At 33.1% G+C, this 23,794-nt stretch overlaps 2 protein-coding genes and 1 non-coding gene across 3 annotated transcripts; 1 reads left to right on the forward strand and 2 right to left on the reverse strand.

The window, feature by feature from the left end:
• Nucleotides 1–386: 386 nt before the first annotated feature.
• On the reverse strand, nt 387–474 carry trnay-gua (transfer RNA tyrosine (anticodon GUA)). Its single transcript is given in 2 exon segments — nt 387–422; nt 438–474. It is a non-coding gene; the product is annotated as a tRNA-Tyr (tRNA).
• Nucleotides 475–4,603: 4,129 nt separating this feature from the next.
• tnnt2c (troponin T2c, cardiac) lies at nt 4,604–6,497 on the forward strand. Its single transcript, NM_181499.3, has one exon. The coding sequence runs from the start codon at nt 4,676–4,678 to the stop codon at nt 5,546–5,548; it is 873 nt and encodes a 290-aa protein (NP_852476.1). The 5' UTR covers nt 4,604–4,675; the 3' UTR covers nt 5,549–6,497.
• A 6-nt stretch (nt 6,498–6,503) lies between these two features.
• On the reverse strand, nt 6,504–12,976 carry si:dkey-222f8.3. Its single transcript, NM_001044967.1, has 7 exons — nt 12,873–12,976; nt 10,691–10,790; nt 10,472–10,583; nt 10,206–10,327; nt 8,908–9,020; nt 7,616–7,769; nt 6,504–7,514 (listed from the first exon to the last, which is right to left on the reverse strand). Exons 1-7 carry the CDS (start codon nt 12,881–12,883, stop codon nt 7,254–7,256), a joined length of 873 nt encoding a protein of 290 aa, NP_001038432.1. The 5' UTR covers nt 12,884–12,976; the 3' UTR covers nt 6,504–7,253.
• Nucleotides 12,977–23,794: the final 10,818 nt, after the last annotated feature.

Consider the following 23,794-nt stretch of genomic DNA (forward strand, 5'->3'; position numbering starts at 1 on the left):
ATTCAGGAAATAATAAAAATTAAAGATATCGACCAAAAAGTCAAAAAGACATAACTTACAAACAAGGGGAACCAACGTCTACATCTTGAACGGTCTAAAGGTGAGTTTATCAACCAAAATTTTTACTTTATGGAAAAATAATGGTATCAATTCGTTATTGTCTAATATTTGTGAGGAAAATAGTTTTTCTACACTTTCATACAGCTCGACAGTATAGACACTTTGTGTGTTTTGATGCTTCTTCTTCAGATAAAACTGCTGCTGAGCCTACCTGTAAGTCAGAAACAAAATAATTGTGGGTAACGTTAACGTTACGCTTATTTCTTTGTGAATACAAACCATAACCGTGGCAACAAAACATCCTGTCAGGACGGTGTTAAAATGTCTCCTTCGAGCCGGATTCGAACCAGCGACCTAAGGATTTCAGTGATAAACCGCTACAGTCCTCCGCTCTACCAACTGAGCTATCGAAGGGACACGTCACAGACGACAGTTGGAAAATTTTAATGACGCAATGTGCACTCATCATGTAATCCTCAACATGTGTTTTACTGTTTACGGCAATAAATATTTTAGTTAAACTATAGCTAGCGTTAATAAACCGAAAGCCTTGCATATTTAAAGATAATAGCTTAACGTTCACTTCCGTTCTAAAATAGCATGGGTAAAACACTGCTGCAGGTTAACAGGGTACAAATAGCCTAACTAATGTTAAGAGTTATCATCACTTATTACAATACTTACCATGCTGATTTATGACATTTTGTTAAAATGTTTATTACAAGTTTTCTATAAATGCTCACATATATGGCATCGTTTATAAATACATTAATAAATACATTTCTGCCAAAATATTAAAGCATTCCATGTAGTCAGGTTCAAAATCTTTGTTTCAAAGGATTTTTATAGTTTTTATATCTCTTTTTATTAATCCACAATGAAAAATTTCCAAACAGACTGGATCCAGAAACAAAAGGCTGTATATGTTGTGTATAACCAGTCAAATTAAATATAAACACGTCTCTCAGTGAAAACGTTCAGAATATGATATATAAGATAAGAATAAAGTTATGGTTTTGATGTTTGTGAGAGCAGGACAGAACACAAACCTCAAAAACATGCCTCTTTTTTTACTTAGCAGATTGACATTTTTGGTAACATATGTTGTATTACTAGTCTTCTAAAACGACTTTACATATGCTCATAGCATTGTTTAATAAGATATATATCAATTTGCATAAATTTCTAAGACACAAACATCTAAGAATTCAATGTAGTCAGGTTCAAAATCTTTGTTTCAAAGGTTTTTATAGTTTTTATATCAATTTTTATCATTCCATAATTCAGAAAGTTCTGCTAACAGACTGGAAAACATACATATATCAGTGAAATATTTATGAACAAATATATTTTTCCAAACAGACTGGACAGAAACAAAATGATGTGTATATGTTGTGTAAAACCAGTCAAATTAATTATAAACACATCCCTCAATGAAAACATTCAGAATATGATTTATAAGATAAGAAAAAAGTTATAGATTTGGTGTATGTGAGAGCAGGACAGAACAAAAACCCCAAAAACATGGCTTTAATTATTATTTTTTTACTTACTTAGCTGATTGACATTTTTGGTAACATGTTGTGTTACCAGTCTTCTAAAATGACTTTACATATGCTCATATATAGCATTGTTTAATAATCAATTTGCATACATTTCTGGCACACACATCCAAGAATTCCATGAAGTCAGGTTCAAAATCTTTGTTTTAAAGGCTTTTATAGTTTTTATATCTATTTTTATCACTCCATAATTCAGAAAGTTCTGCAAACAGACTGGAAAACATACAATTTTGTGGAGCTATATATCAGTGAAATATTTATGAACAAATATTTTTTTCCAAACAGACTGGACAGAAACAAAATGATATATATATGTTGTGTAAAACCAGTCAAATGAAGTATGAACACATCCCCCAGTGAAAACATTCAGAACATGATATATAAGATAAAATTAAAGTTATGTTTTGGTGTATGTGATTGCTGTTGAAGAGCAGGACAAAACAAAAACACCAAAAACATGCCTTTATTGTGTGTTTTTTTTAACTTACCTAGCTGATTGACATTTTTGGTAGCATATGTTGTATTACAAGTTTTCTAAAATGTAATGTTTACATATGCTCATATATGGCATTGTTTAATAATATACACAATAATGTGCATACATTTCTGGCACAAATATTCCATGTAGTTTGCTTTAAAATTCTTGTTTTAAAGGTTTTATATCTCTTTTTTCATCACTCCATAATTTAGAAAGTTCAGCACAGACTGGAAAACATAGTTTCGTATAGCTATATATCAGTGAAATATTTATGAACATATCCCTCAATGAAAACATTCAGAATATATATCTGATATATAAGATAAGAAGTTATAGTTTTGAAGTACGTGAGTGCAGGACAAAACACAAACTTTATAAATTTATAAAAAACAAAAACACGCCTTTATAAATTAGTTTTGTAAATGAAATATACAGACACTCATCATAAAAACAGAGTAATTAAAATCCTTTCATTAGACTATATAGGGAACGTATAACAAAACACTTTACATAAAAAAAATCACAGTGACGGGAATATGCTACTGTAACTGTTATTTAGGGAACTTGTCAATCTTCACAAACACCGGCCTCCTATTGATAGACGCAGCTGTCTCTTGCTGCGTCTGTCCAATCAGGATTCTGATTTAAATAAGACCACCAGCTGTCACTCACAAATACCATACTGGCAGGTTGAATCCCCCCTCGGTACAAGGACAAAGTGGGCCCGTAAAGACTATTTATAATCAAACAAGGGAGATAATTATCCTTCATACTTGAGGTATCACTCATGTAGTTTAATATTAAAAAGGAAATTAGAAAAGGATATGAGAGTGGATCATAATGATTGTGTTTACCCTAAAATATTCATGATATCAGTGTACAGTGATGTGACAGTAAAACTAACAGTAATGACAAGTTGTAATAAGTATCCACAGATACACAGTCCTGCTTGTTTCAGGATAATAAAGCAGTGATAGATTCAAAAAAGTCACTGTGTACATTAAATATCTTAAAATACTATATTTTACAAAAATAAAATATACTATAATATAATATAATTTAATATAATATAATTCTATATAATATAATGTAATGTAATATAATATAATGTAATATGTAATATAATATAATGTAATATAATATATAATAAAATATAATGTAATATAATATATTATATTATAATATAATAAAAATGTAGTAATTATTTAATTTTGCTGATTTATTTTTCTCATTATATTAAGGTATTAAGGCTAGTAACATTTTAGTCACACTTTACTATAAGGTTTCACTATTTAATTTGTTTACTAACATAAACTAATAATGAAAATACTTGTACAGCATTTATTAATAACCATAGTTCAACATTTACTATCATGTATCATTAAAATCCAAACTAACAACATTTTGTTTCTATTAACTAATGTTAACAAAGAGCAATACTGTAATTAATGTATTAGTGAATACAGTAACTAACATTAACTAATACAACCTTATTGTAAAGTGTTACCTACATTTCTTCATAATTAAAAAAATATTATATAATTATATATATATATATATATATATATATATATATATATATATATATATATATATATATATATATATATAAAAATAATTATATATATATATATATATAATTATTTATATATATATATATATATATATATATATATATATATATATATATATATAATGTTAAAACATTAGTTTTAGTAACATTAGTATAACATTAGTATAATTAGTAACATTAGTATAATGTTAAAACATTAGTTTTGCATTAAATAAAATAACAAGAAGCCTTTTTCAGTTTGCAATTTTTTCCCATTTTTTTAATGAATTGAAAATTTAAAAGGGCAGCACTTTTTCCACAGACTTTTTTGAAATACGTATTTAAAGGCATTTTCCCATATCAAACATAAAGACTGGCATGACACAATGTTTATATTCCCAAGAGTCTTGTTTCCAAGATTCCAGTGGCCAAAAGTCAGTCATGCTGAAATGTTCATACACGAACAGTTGCGCAGACGCCGCTGAACACTTGTTTGCCTTTGTCTGTTATCTCTCTGTCTACAACTATCCATTCACATTGTCTCAGGGGTTCGCTACTCTGAAAAAAACCAGAATTAATCAAGCTTAAATAGGCAAAACATTATTTATATTCAAAACAATGGACTGAATGAACTACTAATGCTAGACAATGATATCAGCACCTAAATATTGCTGTTTAATCAAACACAATGTGAAACAGGATCCCAACCAAAGCACAAGTATGCAGTTTCGTTTGGATCCTGTGCATCTGTTTTGAGTCTGAAATAGGCTTCTCTTCACACCACAAAGGTTTTAGGGTGGGACAGGCGGGGGGTTAGAGGTCAGGGTCTAGGTATAGGACAAGACAAGGCCCTGCACAGAAAAAAATAGATCCTAGGTGCATCTGCTCAAAAAGCTTAACGTCACACGAGGAGGGTGTCGACTATAAAACCACCAAGCATCCATGGAAAACATCTCAGTCTTTGCCACCAGCTGCAGTGTTCCTCAGTCATCCTCTCTTCTCTAAACCCTCAGAAGTAGCACCATGTGCGACACCGAAGAGTTTGTGGCAGAGTTCGAGGAGGAGGTGAAGGAGCAGGAAGCTGAGGAAGAGGAGGAAGCTGAGGAAGAGGTTAAAGAAGAGGCTGAGGAGAAAGAAGAAGTTGAGGAAGAACAAGAAGAAGCTGAGGAAGGAGACGAACCTGAAGAGACACATCAAGAAGAAGCAGACGATGAGCATGAAGCTGAAGAAGACACCAAACCCAAACCCAAGATGTTTGTTCCCAACATTATACCACCAAAGCTGCCTGACGGGGAGAAGGTGGACTTTGATGACCTCCACCGGAAGCGTGTGGAGAAGGATTTTAATGAACTGCAAAGCCTGATTAACCTGCACTTCACCACCAGGCAGAAGGAGGAGGATGAGCTGGTAGCGTTGAAGAACCGAATTGAACGTCGTCGGACCGACCGTGCTGATCAGCAACGGATCAGAACTGAGCGAGACCGTGAAAGACAAGCACGCCTCGCTGAAGAACGAGCCCGTCGTGAAGAGGAGGCCGCCAAATTGCGTGCCGAGGAAGATGCCAGGAAAAAGAAGATCCTTTCCAACAAGGGCTACGGCGGCTTCCTGCAGAAGGTGGATCAGAAGAAAGGAAAGAAGCTGACCGAACGTGAGAAGAAGACCAAATGTCTGCTAGAGCGTCGCAAGCCACTGAACATCGATCATCTCAACCAGGAGAAGCTGGGAGAGAAAGCTCTCGACCTGTGGAAGTGGCTCAATCAGCTCCACGCTGAGAAGTTTGAGTTGGGAGAGAAGCTAAAGTCGCAGAAGTATGAGATCAAGGTTTTGCGGAATCGAGTAAGTGACCATCAAAAGGGAACCAAGGTTGCGAAAACCACCAGGAAGTCCTGGAAGTAAATTAATCAGATTAATACACAAAACAGAGCCAAAAAGTCTTGCTTTGAACTTTTCAAGGACAACATTTAACGTTTTCTGATTAATGTTTATTCATTTCTCATTGTGCTGTATGACTACTGTATGTGTCATTGGTTTTTATTGGGAATAATGTTTTGTCGCATGCAAGTCTCAAGCTCATTCTCTAAACATATGAAATGCTTTTATGTCTACAAGATTTACATTATGCAGAAATGCAGTTTATTTTCTAATATTTGAATGTATGACTTTTTTTCTTTCAACCTTTGCTTAATAATTGTATATTCATTTCACATTGTGCTGTATGACTTCTGTATGTGTAATCAATTTTTATTGGGAAAACCTATTGTTACATGCAAGTCATTCTGTAAACATTTTCAAAGCTTTTTTTGTTCACAAGATTTACATTATGCAGTAGAAATGCAGTTTATTTTCTATGATTTGACTGTGTGACTTTTTATTTATTTTATTTATTTATTTTATTTATTTATAAAGTGACAATGTACAACATGACATGTTGTGCCAGAGTTAGCTATAAAGCTAATTTACATCTGTAGTCCCTGGGCAGGAAGTAACAAATTTAACAGTTATAACAAATACAATGTACACTTACAGTACAATAAATACAACACATCGTCAATATAATGAAATCAAATCAATGGCTGCATATTTGATTTTGTTTTAGCCAAATTTTAAGAACAGTTTTAAAATTATTAAAAGTGCTGCTCTCTCTGACATACACTGGTATTTTATTTCCACTTTCTTTTTCTTTCAACCTTTGCTTATTAACACAAGTGCTGACAAATATATTGAATTAAAGCAGTGGTTTCATTTTAGAAATTATGCATTATGTATTGACATCACCAAGACCTCTTTCAAGACTGAAATCCACAAAATGTGTAAAAATAAATGAATCAATAAATAAATAAAAAAACAGAAAGAGAAATAAAAAGGTCTTTATTGTAACAAACTTAAGGCACATGTATATGTGTGTAACAGTGGCAATGTTTTAATAGATACTGGACTTACATGGTGTAAACTTACATAATGTAAAGTGTATATTCGCTTTATATCATAAAATGAGACGTTTATCTGGAAAAAATATTTGCATGCTACTACACAATTCCATGAACAGATATGTAACAAATGTGTAAATGATATCTTTTATCCATAAGACCCAGGCTCATGATTTTTTAACTATTTATAAACTAAAAGAATTTAAGTTTACAGCAGTTAGATATGCAATTATCGATATATAGGTAGGTATGCAATTACACTTACTGCAAAGTGTGTATAAAAAAATAAAATGATTTAGCAGAGTATTAAAAAAAAAATTGTCAAAACATTCGGGCATCTCATGCAAACAAGATATTTACACAGATTAAAAGCAAAACACAAAAAAGGTATTTAGGCTTGACCCGACTATAGGGCTCTGATTGCAAACCAATACGCGTTTCACTTAAGTTGCATATAACTGTATAATAATATTTGATTGTAAAGTAGATTCATAAGAAAATGCAACATCATTTGTGAGCTGACAGTTTAAAAGCACATATATCTACCATATACTGTATATAATTCACGCTAACAGTTCAAGTTTGAGGATTTAAGGACCACATGCTGCAATGATGAAGTGATTATTAGAATTATCAAGCCACTTTGGTTTTAAATTATGACCATTAAGGGAGATCTAGAGATCCCGGTTGTTACTGCTGATCAATTTGGGATATGATGTCCCAATGTAGCGCCCGAATCTGTACACCACAATCTCCAGCAGATACTCATCCACTTTCACCCTAACGTTGGTCATATGTTCCCCCGACAGAAGGAAGATGATGGTATAAAGAGCCACCTCAAACTCCGGGCTGACGCCAATGAAACAGCCTCCCACCGGTTTGACCAGACCATTCCAGCTAAACTGCAGATTTAAGACGTGATCATCCTCATCTGGCTGTGAGATTGGAAATGTAAACATTACAAGTCATGCACACAATGCTATATTAACTGATTAGATGAGTTTTCTTCTTAAATAAATATGCAAGGATTAAATACCGTGTCCTTTTTATCTCTGGCCTTATATCCTTTGTAGTCCACGATATTTTGCTTTTCCAGATTGTAAAACTGGATCCAGTTGTGGAGGCCCATGATCTCTCTACCATGCTTGGTTTCGCCGACAAACACATGCTCAAATCCACAGGAATCCTCACTGCATTTGGAGACAAGAGGCAGATAAATATAAACAGGTATGAGAAATAAGCATAAATGCTCAGCATATGAATGACACTTATTGTATGGAATCATATTGTATCTTTTATTTAATGCCATGTCAGCTTCATTGTGATCTACATGGAAAAAAAAAGCTATTTAGAATAATATAAATATAATAAATACATCAACATTGAAACAGACAGACAAACACAAGCTGTATTGCGTTCATATGAATGACACAAATTAGCACATTGAAACAATTGCAAGGTATTTTTAAGGGACAGTTCACACAAAAAAACAACGTTTGCTGTTAGGTTACTCACTGTTAAAAATCTTGCGTAAATATAATATATTGATTTGTTCATAGAATGCAAGTTAATTGCATGAGAGCAAAATCCTGGGCTTAGATTGGGTACCGTGGTATGGGCTAAGAAAAAAACACACAGGATGAGCAATTGAAAAGCAACATATCTGTTTTTTCAGATTTTACTTCGATTACACACAAAAGGTATTCTTCTATATCTTCTAATTTGGATCCTTTCGCTTAATTTTCTGTAGATAAATGTGGAAATTAAAATTTGCATGCAATTAATTGCTAAAGGACTTTGAGAGCCAAAAAGCATATTTAAAGATATACACAATTAATACCCATGATTTCTGATGATACATTGGGGTCCTATGAAGCCAAACAATCGGTCTACGCAAAGAAACTGAACATTATTACCTTTAATCCATTGCCTTAGCAAATAACATTTTTATTATTTTATTAATTATATTATTGTTATATTGTATTCTAGGCAATAATGTTGTAAGCAGAGTTCAGTTTCTTGCACATCTTGATCATTCTTCTTCATAAGAACTTAGTGTATAATCATGAGCAGAAGGTGTTCATTTTATTTAGTATGAATGTGTTTGTTTTGGACTCTGAAAACGTCATTAGTTGTTGTCTTGCATTTAATGAAAACCAAAGAACAACTATTTTAGGATAAAATACTTATTTAATGCAATTAAAGAAAAAGAAAAGTCATCTTTATGAACCTGTGGATCTCAGTTGAGAACATTAATAGCAAATAAAAATTTTTGGCTAAACAATCCCTTTTACATACCAACATAAACAAAATAATTTTATAACTTACGCTCCACTTTTGTCTCTGCGATAGAGCTTGAACCAGATGTCATAGAGCTGCCTCTTAAACTGAGCCATATCCGATTGGGCGCGACCTTTGCTTACTAAATACCTGTGGGCACACTGCATAAACAAAGCCTGTCAGATCAAGGCTGACAAATTATAATCTATCTCTTCAGCCATATGGTAATGTTTGCACAACATTTTTTGTAAGTATTTGCACAATGATGTATGCAATGTCTTTGTATATTGTTGCTAAATCAGTCTCCTCCTTAAACCAACACTACTGTATTAAGGCTCACTTGTCTCACACACCCATATACATCTACCATCATCTACATTTAATCAATATTAGTGCATTTCAATCTGTATTTCACCTTTTAATAAATAAGTAAATAAGAATAATATACATTTAAGTACAGCTAGACCAAGCAGTGCACTACAAATAATATATTGTATACATAGTATAAAAATAATAACAAATCTAATAATTAATGTTGTATATGGATTAAAGACAATATGTGGAGTGTTGGGTTACTTAAAGTAGTTATTGACATCACTAAAATGGTATTTAAAGTAATTTTCTAATTTCTTTGCCTGAAAAATATAATTGAAAGCAATGAAACTCATTTAACTTGTGCAGTCAGTCTGAAAAATGTAACCTTCTTTAGTTAAAATATTATTATTCTGCATAATATATTTGTATAACAATTACTCTGTCTTTCTGATTCTGAATTTTCTCAGAGAGAAATGTTGGATTTATTGACAGAATTTAATGCAAGTTTATTGTAAATAACTGTAACATATTACCTAAAGATAATTGCAGATCATTAATTTGATTACACTAAGTCTTTACTTTGTAACTAATTACACCAAACACTAGACATATTATTTTAGTGTCGGCATCAAGTAAAATTTACAAAGGCGATTCTAATCACATACTAAATGAAAGCAATATATCTACTTTAATTTTTTTCATTATTTACACCATTATTTTTCCTTTATTTATTTACCTTCCTTATTTTTAGTCAGAAAATATCTGTCTATCAAGTAACACTAAATGATAGACAACATGTTTCAAATTCTTTAAGTTGCTAAATTTCAACATGTTCAAACATGATGATAACAAACAGCCAAGAAAAAAACCTAGAAAGGCAGTTTGGCAAGTTTGACACCAATGCTGCAGGTTGTTTATATTTAGCCTGTGGGTGGATGCAAACTTTGTGCTACTTTAGTAAAACAAATGCACTGGTTTTAGTTTGAAAACCTGGCAACCCTAAAAAGCGCAAGCAAAATTGGATAAGGTACCTTCATGACCTCGGTCTTCAGAACAGCATCCAGAAAAAGGCTGTTCTCCTGAAGCTCCTCTTTTGTCACCTGCTCAGCGACTCCGGTTGACGTCTCATAATTATCCAGCAGAGTGATAAAGTCTGAAAAGACAGCATCGATCAAATAACGTTTTAAACACGTTTGTCATAAACTACACTTGATATGGGAATCTAATTCAATTACGGATGCAAATTAAAACATTCACTTAAATGCGTATTAATATAGAATGATCGATGGCTTCTTACAGGCGTAGGTATCAATGCTTTTGAGCTTGTTTTCATTGACATGAGAAAAGAGAGGAGCTCTAGCGCAATCCCTGGCACTATTGCTGCCCTCAGACACAAAGCCAGCCTTGCCCTGTGAAAACAAATGCACTGTATATGACCGATTCATAATAAATATTTTTAATCCGCTGCAATCACATGCTTGCTTATATTTATGTGTAATGATTGTCATAAACATACCTGTAGGTCGATTTTATAGTCTCGTCCAGGTTTCATTCGGTTCACGTCCAGCTTCCACAGTTCATTCAGCAGATTTGAGAGCTCCTGATTGGTGCATTGACTGCAATAGAAAAAGCTTGACATTAAGGCCCAATCCGAATTCTACCCCTTAGCCCACATGTGTCAAACTCAGTTCCAAAAGGGCCACAGCTCTGCACAGTTTAATTCCAACCCTAATTAAACACACTGGATCAAACTACTTGAGTCATTCAGGCTTGTTTGAAACCTACAGGTAAGTGTGTTGGAGCAGGGTTGGAACTAAACTGTGCAGGGCTTTGGCCCTCCAGGAATTGAGTTTGACACCCCTGCCTTAGCCCTTTCCCCTACCCCTCGTTTTGCGCGTTCGCGTCAAGGGGTAGGGATGTCCCAATTCTTTTTAGCTTGAAGGCATAGGGCTAACGGGAAGGGGTGAATACACCTTCAAACAAAGATTTAAATCCCACACTTAAATGTCTGGAATTAGACATACATACAATGTATGGCTGTATTTTTTATTGATATTTTCAGTGTAACTTGAGAAGTATCACTGTAAACGTATTGATCATAGACACATGATGTTGCATTTGTAAAAAGTGAATTTTTTGTGTTGGTTTCATACATGCAAACTACTACTACTACTTCTAATACCAATGCTAATGTAATCATAGTAATAATACAGTCACACGCAAAGTATCAATAATAATGATTTATTAAGATGCAACCATTTTTAAAACATTATTATTATTATTATTATTAGTAGTAGTAGTAGTAGTAATAGTATTAAATATAAAAATATGCTCCATGACATACCTGAAGATACCCACAAGCATGTAATCCAGTGTCATGACAGTAATGACAGACAGATCATATAATTTCTTAATTAAAGTGGTGCCCTAAAATACTAATGAATTGTCACTTTAAATCTTTTTACTTCACTGTCCTTTAAAGCTGTACATTTGTAGTTTTGTACATTTGTCAAGACGTTTTATGTCATTTAAAACCAGTGTTGTTTAAAAAGTAATACATTACAATTTTACGTCAACCAATCTCTTTAAAAAAAAAGTAAAAAACGAAAATTACAATAAAATAACATAGCACATTTATATTCATATTGCGTCCTTAAAAAGTAACTAACACATTTAGTTATGTTTTTTAAAGTGACTTCAGATTGTAATATATAACTTTTTCCCCCAACACTGTTTAAGACATTATAAAAATAGTATTTTTATTATTGTCTGCATAAGTAGGCCATATCTTGTACATAAATATAATAGATATGCAAAATGAAGAGTAAGAAATGTTACTCGAACATTGAAGTAAACATTACATTTTTGCAATTAAATTGAGCACAGATGCCAAAACAGGAAATTCTAAACAACACCGGAAACGTGTTAAATTCAGTCAAAACACGGTGATGTTTATTCGTGTTTAAATCTACATCGACGAACAAACAATAAATCTGAAGGGTAAGGCAAATGTAAAATGTATAAATTACGCATAAATCATTACAATGCGAGTTTTTCCGACTGGTGTATGACGTCACAAAAAGTTGCCAGGTGCTTTTCCTTTCACACACACATTAACGCATGTAACGGAGGAACAAAAGCGTGAAGATTTTAGCACGTTGTTCAATCAGGTAATAAAATGTTGTTTTAAATCTCGTTATTAGCCAAACCTTGTAAGCTGTTTCTGGAGAATTTGAATAAAACCGAATGTACAATGTGGCGTCGCCTTCACTTCAAACAGTTCACTTGCACAACAACAACTAAAACAAACAGGCCTGTGTAAAAACACACATTCACAACATCGTAGACATGCAAACAACATTTAAACATTATAAAGAGCAGAAGCGTTGTAAAGTTAGTCGAGTGAGCAGAAGCTGAATTTGGTGTTTATGTAAATAGATCAGTAAGTTTTATTCATTGCGCACCAGATGGTAAAGTTAAGCTAATTGTGCATGAAAAACAGAAACTTTCACCATAAATAAAACCGATCACATTAACAGTTTAGTAAAGGAAATATATACTATAGTCATAAGGATTTTGTAAAACATAATAAAGTAACATTAATAATCATCAACAGATAAACTTAAAATAAAATGGTAATCTAAAATAAGCGCAAAACGGAAAGACCGTTAAACATCAAATGGATTTATTTTTCTCACCCTTTGGCCATATTTGCAGGTTAATCCACTTCTCTAATTCAAAGAAACACGTTTAGTCATGCGATGATGACAAGTTGTGGTTTTGTTGGGTGTGTCAAAGAGCATGTGTGTGTTTACGCGATGATGAACTATTTGACGGATTGGCCAATCTGGCCAATGAGAGTGGCGAACTGGAACGCTTCTCAATCTGGATTGGTTGCTTTTTCTTAATAGGTGGGACATACGTTACCAATACATTAAAACAATGGTAGCATTGTGCTATTAACAGTACTACTGTGAATAAAAACGTTACTTATATATAATCGAAAACATTTTTGCATACATTTCTAGAACAAAATATAAACTTTAAATAAAGGCAAGTGCAAAATTCTTGTTATTTATTTATTTTTCTGACACAGAGGAAGGTTTTTACTGAGTGAATTTTGTACATCTTGTTATTCTATCTATCTATCTATCTATCTATCTATCTATCTATCTATCTATCTATCTATCTATCTATCTATCTATCTATCTATCTATCTATCTATCTATCTATCTATCTATCTATCTATCTATCTATATTATTATTATTATTATTATTATATTAAAATGCTGCAAAGGGGCCAAATTATTTTTTTCCTCAAGTTTTGTAGAATTGTAAAACTTTAATTTGATCAGTTACATTATGTATAAATCCATCCCCCTGTCAAAGCCTTGAGAATATAGACAAAACTAAGGTTTGGGCTATGTAAATGCTGATGATATGGAGATTTATGGCTAAGCACAATAATAAACAACAACTTAAAATCTCAAAACTCACATGGACTGACTGTCTGAAAAAAAAATTCTGTTAGCTTTCTTATTAAGAGCATTTCATAAACATCATCCATCCCTTATTCTGTGCTTTTTCACATGTCCTACGTAAGGGCACCTGTCTGCTCATTTCCATAGGTGCTCAAAAGCATTTTGCAAACACTCATTAATTTTGATGTTCTTTCCTTTTTTCCAGCAGAAATTGTGTGTGAGGCTCCTCCAGACACTTCATATTCAGTGATAATAAAGGTAAGTCTGCATTCCCATCTATTGAGAGTTTTTGTGGTTTTAAAATTCATTTGTTACCCTGCAGAATTATTCAAGTGAACTGCAAAAGGGGAAATAATAGTAGGGTCATGATTTCAGGTTAATCTGCAGGGATTATCAACTTAAAGTGAGATGTATTTCTATTTGTAGTATAGCATATTTCTAGTTTTTAATTAATTTTCATCCACAAAATGTTTAATTTATTTATTAATTTTATGCCAAGTAGCATATATGCCAACTCATGCAAATAAAACATACTCGGAAACAAAGACCAGAAGACTCTTGCAACTTCAAGCAGGATTTTTTGTTAAGAGCTAAAGAAGATTTAGGGGTACTCTGCTTACAGTAACACTCCATTTAGTTTATTTTCCTTTTTTACTTTTTAGCACATAATCTAAATGGTTTAACAGCAACACTTGTATCTATTTTATTGATATATTTATTTTTCTATCAAGAGTTTCGCAGCTGTGTACAGTGGCCAATATACATTTAAAATTGTAGTTATATTATAACTATAGTGTAATTTTCTTGACATTATAAGCATGGATATTTGATAAGTTAATAAGTTGATATTTGGTTTCTGTCTTGCCTTTTTTGTCTCCATTATATGTAAAATGAGCCAGGTCATAGTTTTACTGCTGCTCCTGTCACTTTTGATGTTGATTAAATCAGGATGGGTGAAACTTTAGAGTCTGGACAAGACCTGTTTATCTTCTTACTTCATTTGCATCCTTTGTTAAAGTTGTCTTGCCGATGCTGTTCCAAAACTCCGCTTTTGTTTAGAAATAGGTTCATTTTACAAGTCACCTACACTGTAAAACTAAACTCTAAATTAGCATTGCATCAACTTTTAATCTTGAAAAGTAGGAAAAGGTGAATTTTATTAATATTTTTAATAGTTTAAAGTGCCATATTGTCTAGGTTGGGGTTGTATAATACTGTACTTTGTAATAAGCTGCCAGCACATTTTTCTGTTTATTTACAAATCTTTTTTCATTATACATTATTTCTTATACATGATATTATTTAAAACTCCTAAATTCTGTTTTTGTAAAGCTGTAAATAAACGTGAAACAGTTTGTAAATCACAAAATACAGAAACTTTTAGTTAACAGATTTTTTGTACATAAAGTTAAATATAGGAGTTTTACCTTTTTTTGTATCCATTCAGCCGATCTCTGGGAACACTTTTAGCTTAGCTTAGCATAGATAATTGAATCGGATTAGACCATTAGCATTGTAAACACATTTCTAACTAGTATATATTTATTTCATTTCAGTTTTTGTAATTATAGTTTATCTATCAACAGAACATGTTCAGTGTCGACTTGAGCAGTTTAATGTCTGCAGAGCTTATATTAACTCTTGTGCAAACCTCTTAGTAATAAAAATAAAATATATGTTTGAACAGACACTGAATCCAAAATGGCTCTAATGGAGGTGAAACAAATAAAATAAAAATGAGGAAGATTAAGACAAAATTCTTCATGGGCTGCAGGACATCATAAAATCCAACATTGCAATTTTTTGTAATTCTGCGATATATTTTGCAGTATGAATACAAATTCACCTGATTACTTGTATGTATCATTTCAAAGTGCATAAATTATCATAAAATACTGCAAATATAGATAAATACAATAAAGAAAAAGATGCAAATTAAATACACACTGTTTTATTTTTTTCCAAGGAGGTTATCAGTATTCAGGTACAGAAATTGAATAATGAAAAGCAAAATAATACTGCTTAACCCTAAAATCTCATTTAAGTATTTAAAATTATATTATTAAAGATATTTTATTATTTTAATATTAATGATAAAGATTATATATTTAAAATTTTTCATTAAAGTTCCAAACAGTGCAATTTCAACGTTGCATATATTTTGAGATGTGACTATTGCAAATGATCACATTGCGATATCAATGCTGAATGATATATTGTGCAGCCCTATTGTGTATGTAGTCAAAAATGCCTAGTTTATCTTTTTTTGAGCAGATGTTTTATACATGATTTTGCACCACAAAATTTGTACTATAAATTCTGAAAACGATTAATTATTTTTGCCTATTATTATTTAATTTGAGTATTTTTTGTTAATTTCAGTTAGTATCATTATTGTGACTTTTTTATGTAACAAAAATGTTTTGTCTCTTTTACTAAAATAAACTTACTTTCATGAACCTTTAACTTAAAGGGATAGTTCAACAAGTGGAGGATGAGTAAATGATTACACAATTTTCATATTTGGGTGAATTAAATCGTGCTCAATTTGTATTTACCATGAAAAGTACCATGAAATGTGTCTGTTTCAAAAAGTATTGAATTACTAATCCAACATTGTTGTAGACCAAGATTTTGGTCTTGTTTAACTGAATGGGATTGAGTGTAGAAATGATAGTCTAGTGGTAAAATGCCTTGATGTGCAATGTGGAGTTGTTTCAGGAGACCTGGGATCTAGTCCCATTCTGGGCACATTTAGACTTTATGTCTTCACACTCTAAAATATTTAAATATTGTCAAACTTCTAAAGATATATTCCATAGCTTCATTTTATTGTTTTGTCTTTCAGGAAGGACTTTAGTACACAGCTTTTTATTTAGCTTTTTTTGTTCCTTAATATACCTTTTTGTAGGTTGTATCATTGCCAATTACCTCTTGAGGTAGCTGGCATCACCTTAAAGATCCGAGGAATTTCTTGTGTGCTTGTGTAGCTCAATCGGTAAAGCATGTGGTCTAGTGATGCAACTGGAGTGGGTTTGATTCTCGCTAAAGTTTTATTTATTTTTTTAGCAGATGCTTTTATTTAAAGCTTAAAACATCTTAAACATCATTAAAAAGTGGGCAAGCACTAGTGGACTTAGTATGAACCTGTATTTTAAGTTTGAAAAATGATTTTTTTTTAGTGACCTCTGGAAGCTTATTTACACCAATAACTGTATTAAATTAAATGAGTACCTCAATACTAATCTCCTTATAAGCACAACTGATTAGATAAGGTCATAAATTGTGGTGTTTTTTAATTTACATGCATAATGTCTGTTTATTTCTGTTTCTCTCTACAGAATGAAGCATGTGTTCAGATCATGCAGTCAACAGACGAAGAGCTCTGGAACGTTTGGATTGATCTTCATTGCAGTGATGGACATCAGCTGCGGACAGGTAAGACCTCTCGCTCGTTTTTGTGTTATGTGCTATCGGTTACCATCACTTCCTTTCTGGAGAGGTCACCTCTCTAGAAAGGAAGTGATGGTAACCGAAACGGGGAGAGAAGGGACGGGGGTCTGGATTTTTATAGAGCTAATTTTTTTTTTAGTAAAAAGTAGCATAACCCCTGCTGTACATGGCCCCGAAGGTCAGGGGAGGAACGTTTCATCCTCCCCCTTCATTCACGCCGACACTCACACATATCGCAGTGATCTGGCTGGGATTGAACCAGCGACCTCTTAACCCTTGAGGCAATGCTCAACCACTGAGCCACAGTCACATACCATATGGTGTGCTGGAACTTATATTTGACCTTTCATCTGCTCCGTAAAGTAGTTAAGTTCAAATGGATTCGAACCCTGGTCTCACTGATGAAAGCCCAATGCTTTACCAAGTGAGACACTGAGTCTGTTTTATGCTGTTGTTGGTTGCTTTGTCTCATGTTGTGTATATTTCTGCTAATGCTGCTAAGGAAAACTACCGACTGTGGTATTCAATCCTAAAACATTCTGATCTCAAGGTAAACGATTTTCTTCTACGCTATTGAGCTAGTGACATTCTGAGTTGTGTTTTTGTGTCTTGTATGTTTTCATTGTTAACATGCTATATTATCGGTAAGGAAGACCAGCAACTCTGGGATTCGATCACAAAAGTTTCGGATTAAAAGACAAATGATCAAGTTCTACGCCACTGGGCTGGAGACACTTTGTGTGGTGTTTTTGCGCTGTGTATGTTTTCATTGTTAACATGTTATATTATTGGTAAGGAAACCTGCGACTGGGATTCGATCACAAAAGTTTCTGATTTAAAGACAAACAATCATCTTTTGCACCACAGAGCTAGCGACATGTCGAGTTGTGTTTTTGCATTTTGTGTTTTAACATGTTATGTTACAGGTAAGGAAAACCTGCGACTGTGGGATTTGATCCCAAAACATGATTCCCTTCAAAGAACTTTCTGATTAAAAGGCAAATTTATAACTTCCATGCCACTGAGCTAGCGCTGCTTCTCAGGTGTGTTTTTGCATCTTGTATGTTTTCATTGTTAACATGTTATTGGAAAGAAAACCTGCCCTTGTGGTATTCAATCCTATAACTTCATCATTCACAGGTAAATGATTAAGTTCTACGCCACTGAGCTAGAGTGAGTTTAGAGCGTGTTTTTGTGCTTTGTATGTTTTCATTGTCAACGTTATGTTGTAGGTAATGAAAAACTGCAACTTTGGGATTCGACCCCTGAAGTCAAATGTTTTCAGAGAACTTTCTGATTCAAAGGCAAGAGACTAACGTCTTTGCCACTGAACTGGCGACGCAGAGAATTATGTTTTTGCATCTTGTATGTTTTCATTGCTAACATGTTATAGGAAAGAAAACTTGCCATGGAGGGATTCGATCCCATAACTTTTTGATTCATAGGCTAACAAATATACTTTGTGTTACTGTGCCAGTGCTGCTTTATTATGTTTTTGTGTGTAGTATATTTACATTTTCAACACAGGTGAAGAAAATCTAAACATTAGACTGAAAGAATCTAAAAGATTACATGAAGGGTCACAATCTTAGTGGCGTAAAATGATATTTGTTTGCCTTTGAATCAAAGTTTTGGGTTCTAATCCCACAGCCACATTTTATTTGTTCATTTATTTTCCGATACTTACATAGTATTGAGAGTGCTGACCACCTACAATCCCTGTCAGTACCAGGATTTGAACTTGTGATGTTTTGTGTCTTGGCGTCTTGTATATTTTCATTTTTAACATGTGACAGGAAAACTCACAATTGTGGGATTTGATCATAAAGCAACATTTTAAGGTGTGTTTTTTGATTGAAAGGCAAATGATCATTACATGCACCACTGAACTTACGACACTTCATAACAAGTGTCAGATTGTTGTATATGTTTCATTCCATAAGCCGCTGAGTTTGGAATGCTTCGTGATTTTTCAGTCTTGTTTGCATATATAAATTGTTTTTCGGTATACGGAAAACATGGATGTACACCCAAAACTTTCTGAGCTGAAGGCAAATGATTACCTGTGAAACTACAATGCTTGTGCATGTCATTTTGTTTTATGGTTTTGTATATTTGTATTGTTATGGGTAAGATTCAAACTTAAAGCCTCCAGATTTGAAAGCAAATGTTTTTTTCCCTCTGTACCACTGAGCTTGCGATGGTTATCTTCAAGAATTGTCAAGAACAATCATGAGGGTCATTAAGATATTTATTCATTCTTTACATTTCAAATGCAAACTTGTAAACAACAAAATCTGTTAATGCAAATCAGTTTACCAGAATTAGAAACACATCAACCAAGTTCATCAAACCTGTGCTGTAGAGCTTCATCAGCTGCTTCAGGTGTTTTCAATCAGGTTTTTAGTTTTTAACTAATTAAAAATAACAGGTACAGCACCCTCCTGCGGACAATACCACAAGAGGGAAGAGCTCCCTCTTGTGGACAAAAAGTGAATGTGAAAACAGCAGCTCCCTCCGGTGGACAATAAGTAAATGTGAAAACAGCTGCTCCATCTTATGGACAACAAGTAAATGTTAAAACAGCAGCTCCCTCTTGTGGACAATAAGTGAATGTAAAAACAGCAGCTCCCTCTTGTGGACAACAAGTAAATGTTAAAACAGCAGCTCCCTCTTGTGGACAATAAGTGAATGTAAAAACAGCAACTCCCTCTTGTGGACAACAAGTAAATGTTAAAACAGCAGCTCCCTCTTGTGGACACCAAGTAAATGTTAAAACAGCAGCTCCCTCTTGTGGACATTAAGTGAATGTAAAAACAGCAGCTCCCTCTTGTGGACAACAAGTAAATGTTAAAACAGCAGCTCCCTCTTGTGGACAATAAGTGAATGTTAAAACAGCAGCTCCCTCTTGTGGACAATAAGTGAATGTTAAAACAGCAGCTCCCTCTTGTGGACATTAAGTGAATGTTAAAACAGCAGCGCCCTCTTGTGGACAATAAGTGAATGTTAAAACAGCAGCTCCCTCTTGTGGACAATAAGTGAATGTTAAAACAGCAGCTCCCTCTTGTGGACATTAAGTGAATGTTAAAACAGCAGCTCCCTCTTGTGGACAATAAGTGAATGTGACTACAGCAGCTCCCTCCTGTGGACATTAAGTGAATGTGAATACAGCAGCTCCCTCTTGTGGACGATAACTTAATGTTAAAACAGCAGCTCCCTCTTGTGGATAATAAGTGAATGTGAAAACAGCAGTTGTGTCTGATCCTGAACATGTTGAGACACTGTCCACGTTCATCTTGCAGTAGAGCTCCTTTAGCTGCTTCAAGAGATTTCAACCAGGTTTTAAATTAAAAATTAAATTATTGAAATAACAGGCACAGCATCATCTTGTGGACAATAATACAAGAAGAAGGTAATAGTTCCCTCTTGTGGACAATAAGTGAATGTGAAAACAGCAGTTGTGTCTGATCCTGCTGTTTTCACATTCACTTATTGTCCACAAGAGGAAGCTGTTCAACTGATTTTGCATTAATTACTAGTTAAAAATAACTTTAGTTGTACTAAATTTAAACAACTAATATGTGACAAAACAACACAATTATAGATTAAATTTGTTGACTTTTTTGATGCTTCTTTTAATAGCCAGGGGGCCACAATGTGCTAGGGCAGTGGTTCTCAAACTGTGGTAGATGTACCACTAGTGTTACGCAGGTCACTTCTAGTGGTACGTGGAGGAATCCATGAGTAAATGAAAGAAAAAAATCAATACAATTTTAATAATTTGATGTGTGTGATAACACCAATGTGGTCAGCACTGTTTGTTCTCTAAAGCCTACGATCAAAGCACTGTGCTTAGAATGTTTACTTTAGTGCAATCAATCCAATTGGTGCAGAACTAAAGAAAGAGGTGCATGGTTCCTGCAGAGCAGATACACGCTAGATCAGTGGTCCACAACCCTCGGGCCACAGACCAGCACCGGTCTGTAGATCAATTGGTACTGGGCAGCAAAAAAAAAAAAAAATTATTATTTCTGTTCACTTCTTATCTGAGTCTGAATGATCATTTATTTTGAAATGGTTAAATGGTTTAAGATACCTTACCTTGTTATGTTTTACAGTATAGAAATATAAAGTCTTCTTTTTGCTCAGACAGTAGTAGGGGATGGCACAACTGATTAGCGTACTTTAAATGCATTTATGTTTTGTATAAAAGTCTTTAACCATTAAATAAACCATTAACTCACTCTGGATTAAGTTCACAGTACTTATTAGGGTTACTTTTTTTTAACTCAAATGGTTTGTTGCCATCGGTTTCCTCAAACAGTTTGAGTCACCTTAACATTTTGGGTTTTACAGTGAAACAAAACACAATTTTAACAGAACACTCAAGCTTTATTTAAGATAAATCTGTTTGCCTCATTTACACACTGCTGACCTCAATATTAAAAAAACTTGTAACATTTCTAAGCTGCTAATAATGATATAATCTGGGTTTGATTAGAGATATTGCTATAAAATCACATGAACATACTGTATTCACCAAACAGCAAAAACACAAGACCAGCACTACATACTGATGAAAATACTGATTTATCTCCACATTGTAAAACCATTTAATTTATCCATGCTAAGAATACATTTTACAATGAAAATCAGAGCAGCCTAAATACTTTATAGTGCACAAAGAAAAACTGTTCAAGATGTTATTTTACCATTACTTGTCTAAATTTCTCTGTAACACATCACATAATTGGCCAAACCCATGCAATTAGGGACTCTTTTCTCTCCATTCTCCACCCTCAATCCATTCAATCTAAACACATCTTACTGCAAAAAATAAAAAAAATCTTAACCATTCCATTTCCTGTTTACCAATCTTCCTCTTCCAGCGACATTGCCTTTCATATTTATTGCAGACTAATATTTATACTACTGTAAACATTTATTGAAGACTAGTAGATTATAGGTAAACTATCCCATTGTTTTTATTGTGGTTACAGCTGGTTGGTGTGTCTACAGTTTTGCACTAGTGTGTGTGCACACCTGATGGCTGTTTAATCAATTGGTTAATGTGTGCGCTCATTCGGAAGCCTTTGCTTTGAGATTGCAAGGAAATTACATTATGATACATTTCTGTGTCAAAAGCATCCAAGTGTGTTTAGAGTTTTTAAAATCACTGTGTGTAATGTTTTGCAAAAACTGTGAAGCTGACAATGTGCTTACAGTTGTGCAAATCTAGCCTAGTGTTTTGCTAATTGTGGAAAAGTTAAATTTTAGTAAGCAATCATTAAAAACTTTAAATTAAAAATGAAAGTTTTTCACTAATTAAAATAACAAGCACAGCAGCCTATTGTGGACAATACCACAAGAGGGAGACAGTATTACAAATATTCTCCATCCTCTAATGCAAATTATTATAAAGTCATTTGTCTGGCAGGCAGACAAAAGTATGGTTAGGGACGAAAACAAAACAAAAAATTCAATGGTATACTCTGGACTTTTTGTTTTGAAGTGTCAGTATATGATAGTTAATATGTCATTTTAATATCTTGTTTAATTTATAAGGCTTTGTAACATTTCATACAACAAATTTAGAAAATCAAAGCAATCAATTATTAAATTAAGCAATTAAATATTTTCATCACTCAATTTTAACTGCAACTTTATTCTATTTACAAGCTTTTTGCACTATGTGTGGCTTTATACTGTATGTTTTGCACTATATACTGTTTTGCATGTACACAACTCTGGTTTGCATTTCTTGCCATGTGCCCTTAAATGTAATTGTGTTGTTTACAATTTATTCTTATTTATCTTTTAGATTGTGTGTAATTGTATTTTCTTTTTAAAATTATACTATTTGTATTTATATGATCTGTTATGCATCTAGGGTCTGAGAGTACACAATTTTGATTCTCTACATATCCTGTACATGTGGTTAAATTGACAATAAAGCTGACTTTGACCAAACTGAAAATCGGTTTTGCTGGATTTAATATATGTTGGGTATATGCTTGAGCAAAATGTTATTGTTATTTGTTCAAAGTTTGTTAACTTTTCTTTTAATGATAAAATATTGTCTGTTTTGTTGTTTTCTTCAGAAATGGTGAGGATAACAAAATTGTCCATTTGTTGTATTTGAAAAACAGGGTTATTTCACCAATTTTGGATTTATTAACACTTGTTTTCACACAATATTCAGTCAATTAACATTTCCAAAATACTTTTAGTATTAAGTATTTAGTACAATAATTATATATATATATATATATATATATATATATATATATATATATATATATATATATATATATATAAATAAAATAAACATATGACAAAGAAAACACAGTGAAATTTTTTTTCTTCCAAACTCTAAACATAGGGCAAAAGCTTTACACTATGTTTATACTCTTTTTTTTTTTTTTTTTGAGCGCAACAGCATTGAAAATATTGTTTTTTTTTTCCTTTCAATTTTTTTTCAATCTGACCTGGAGGTGGCAAGTTTGATTCTCCAGCACAGGATCAGATGTCCATCCTGGATGCAGCAGAGGCTTCAGGATCTTCTCAGACTGAAAAGGTAAATCTGGCATGCTAGTGTCTCCAAGAGACAATATAATGTGTGATGTCAACAAGAACATGAGGCAAGTCCTGAAGATCATACTGCTTACTGTGGAGCATTCTTTTAT

The sequence above is a fragment of the Danio rerio genome, chromosome 4, assembly GCF_049306965.1.
Source record: "Danio rerio strain Tuebingen ecotype United States chromosome 4, GRCz12tu, whole genome shotgun sequence".
Classification (NCBI taxonomy): Eukaryota; Metazoa; Chordata; class Actinopteri; order Cypriniformes; family Danionidae; genus Danio; species Danio rerio.

What these genes read in the sequence shown, in the direction of transcription:
- si:dkey-222f8.3 (NM_001044967.1), bottom strand. An exon ending in ACTATAAAATCGACCTACAG is followed by an intron (nt 10,584 to 10,690) that starts GTATGTTTATGA and finishes TTGTTTTCACAG; the next exon opens with GGCAAGGCTGGCTTTGTGTC. An exon ending in CCAGAGATAAAAAGGACACG is followed by an intron (nt 7,515 to 7,615) that starts GTATTTAATCCT and finishes CCAATCTCACAG; the next exon opens with CCAGATGAGGATGATCACGT.
- tnnt2c (NM_181499.3), top strand. Translation starts at nt 4,676, where the DNA reads ATGTGCGACACCGAAGAGTTTGTGGCAGAGTTCGAGGAGGAGGTGAAG.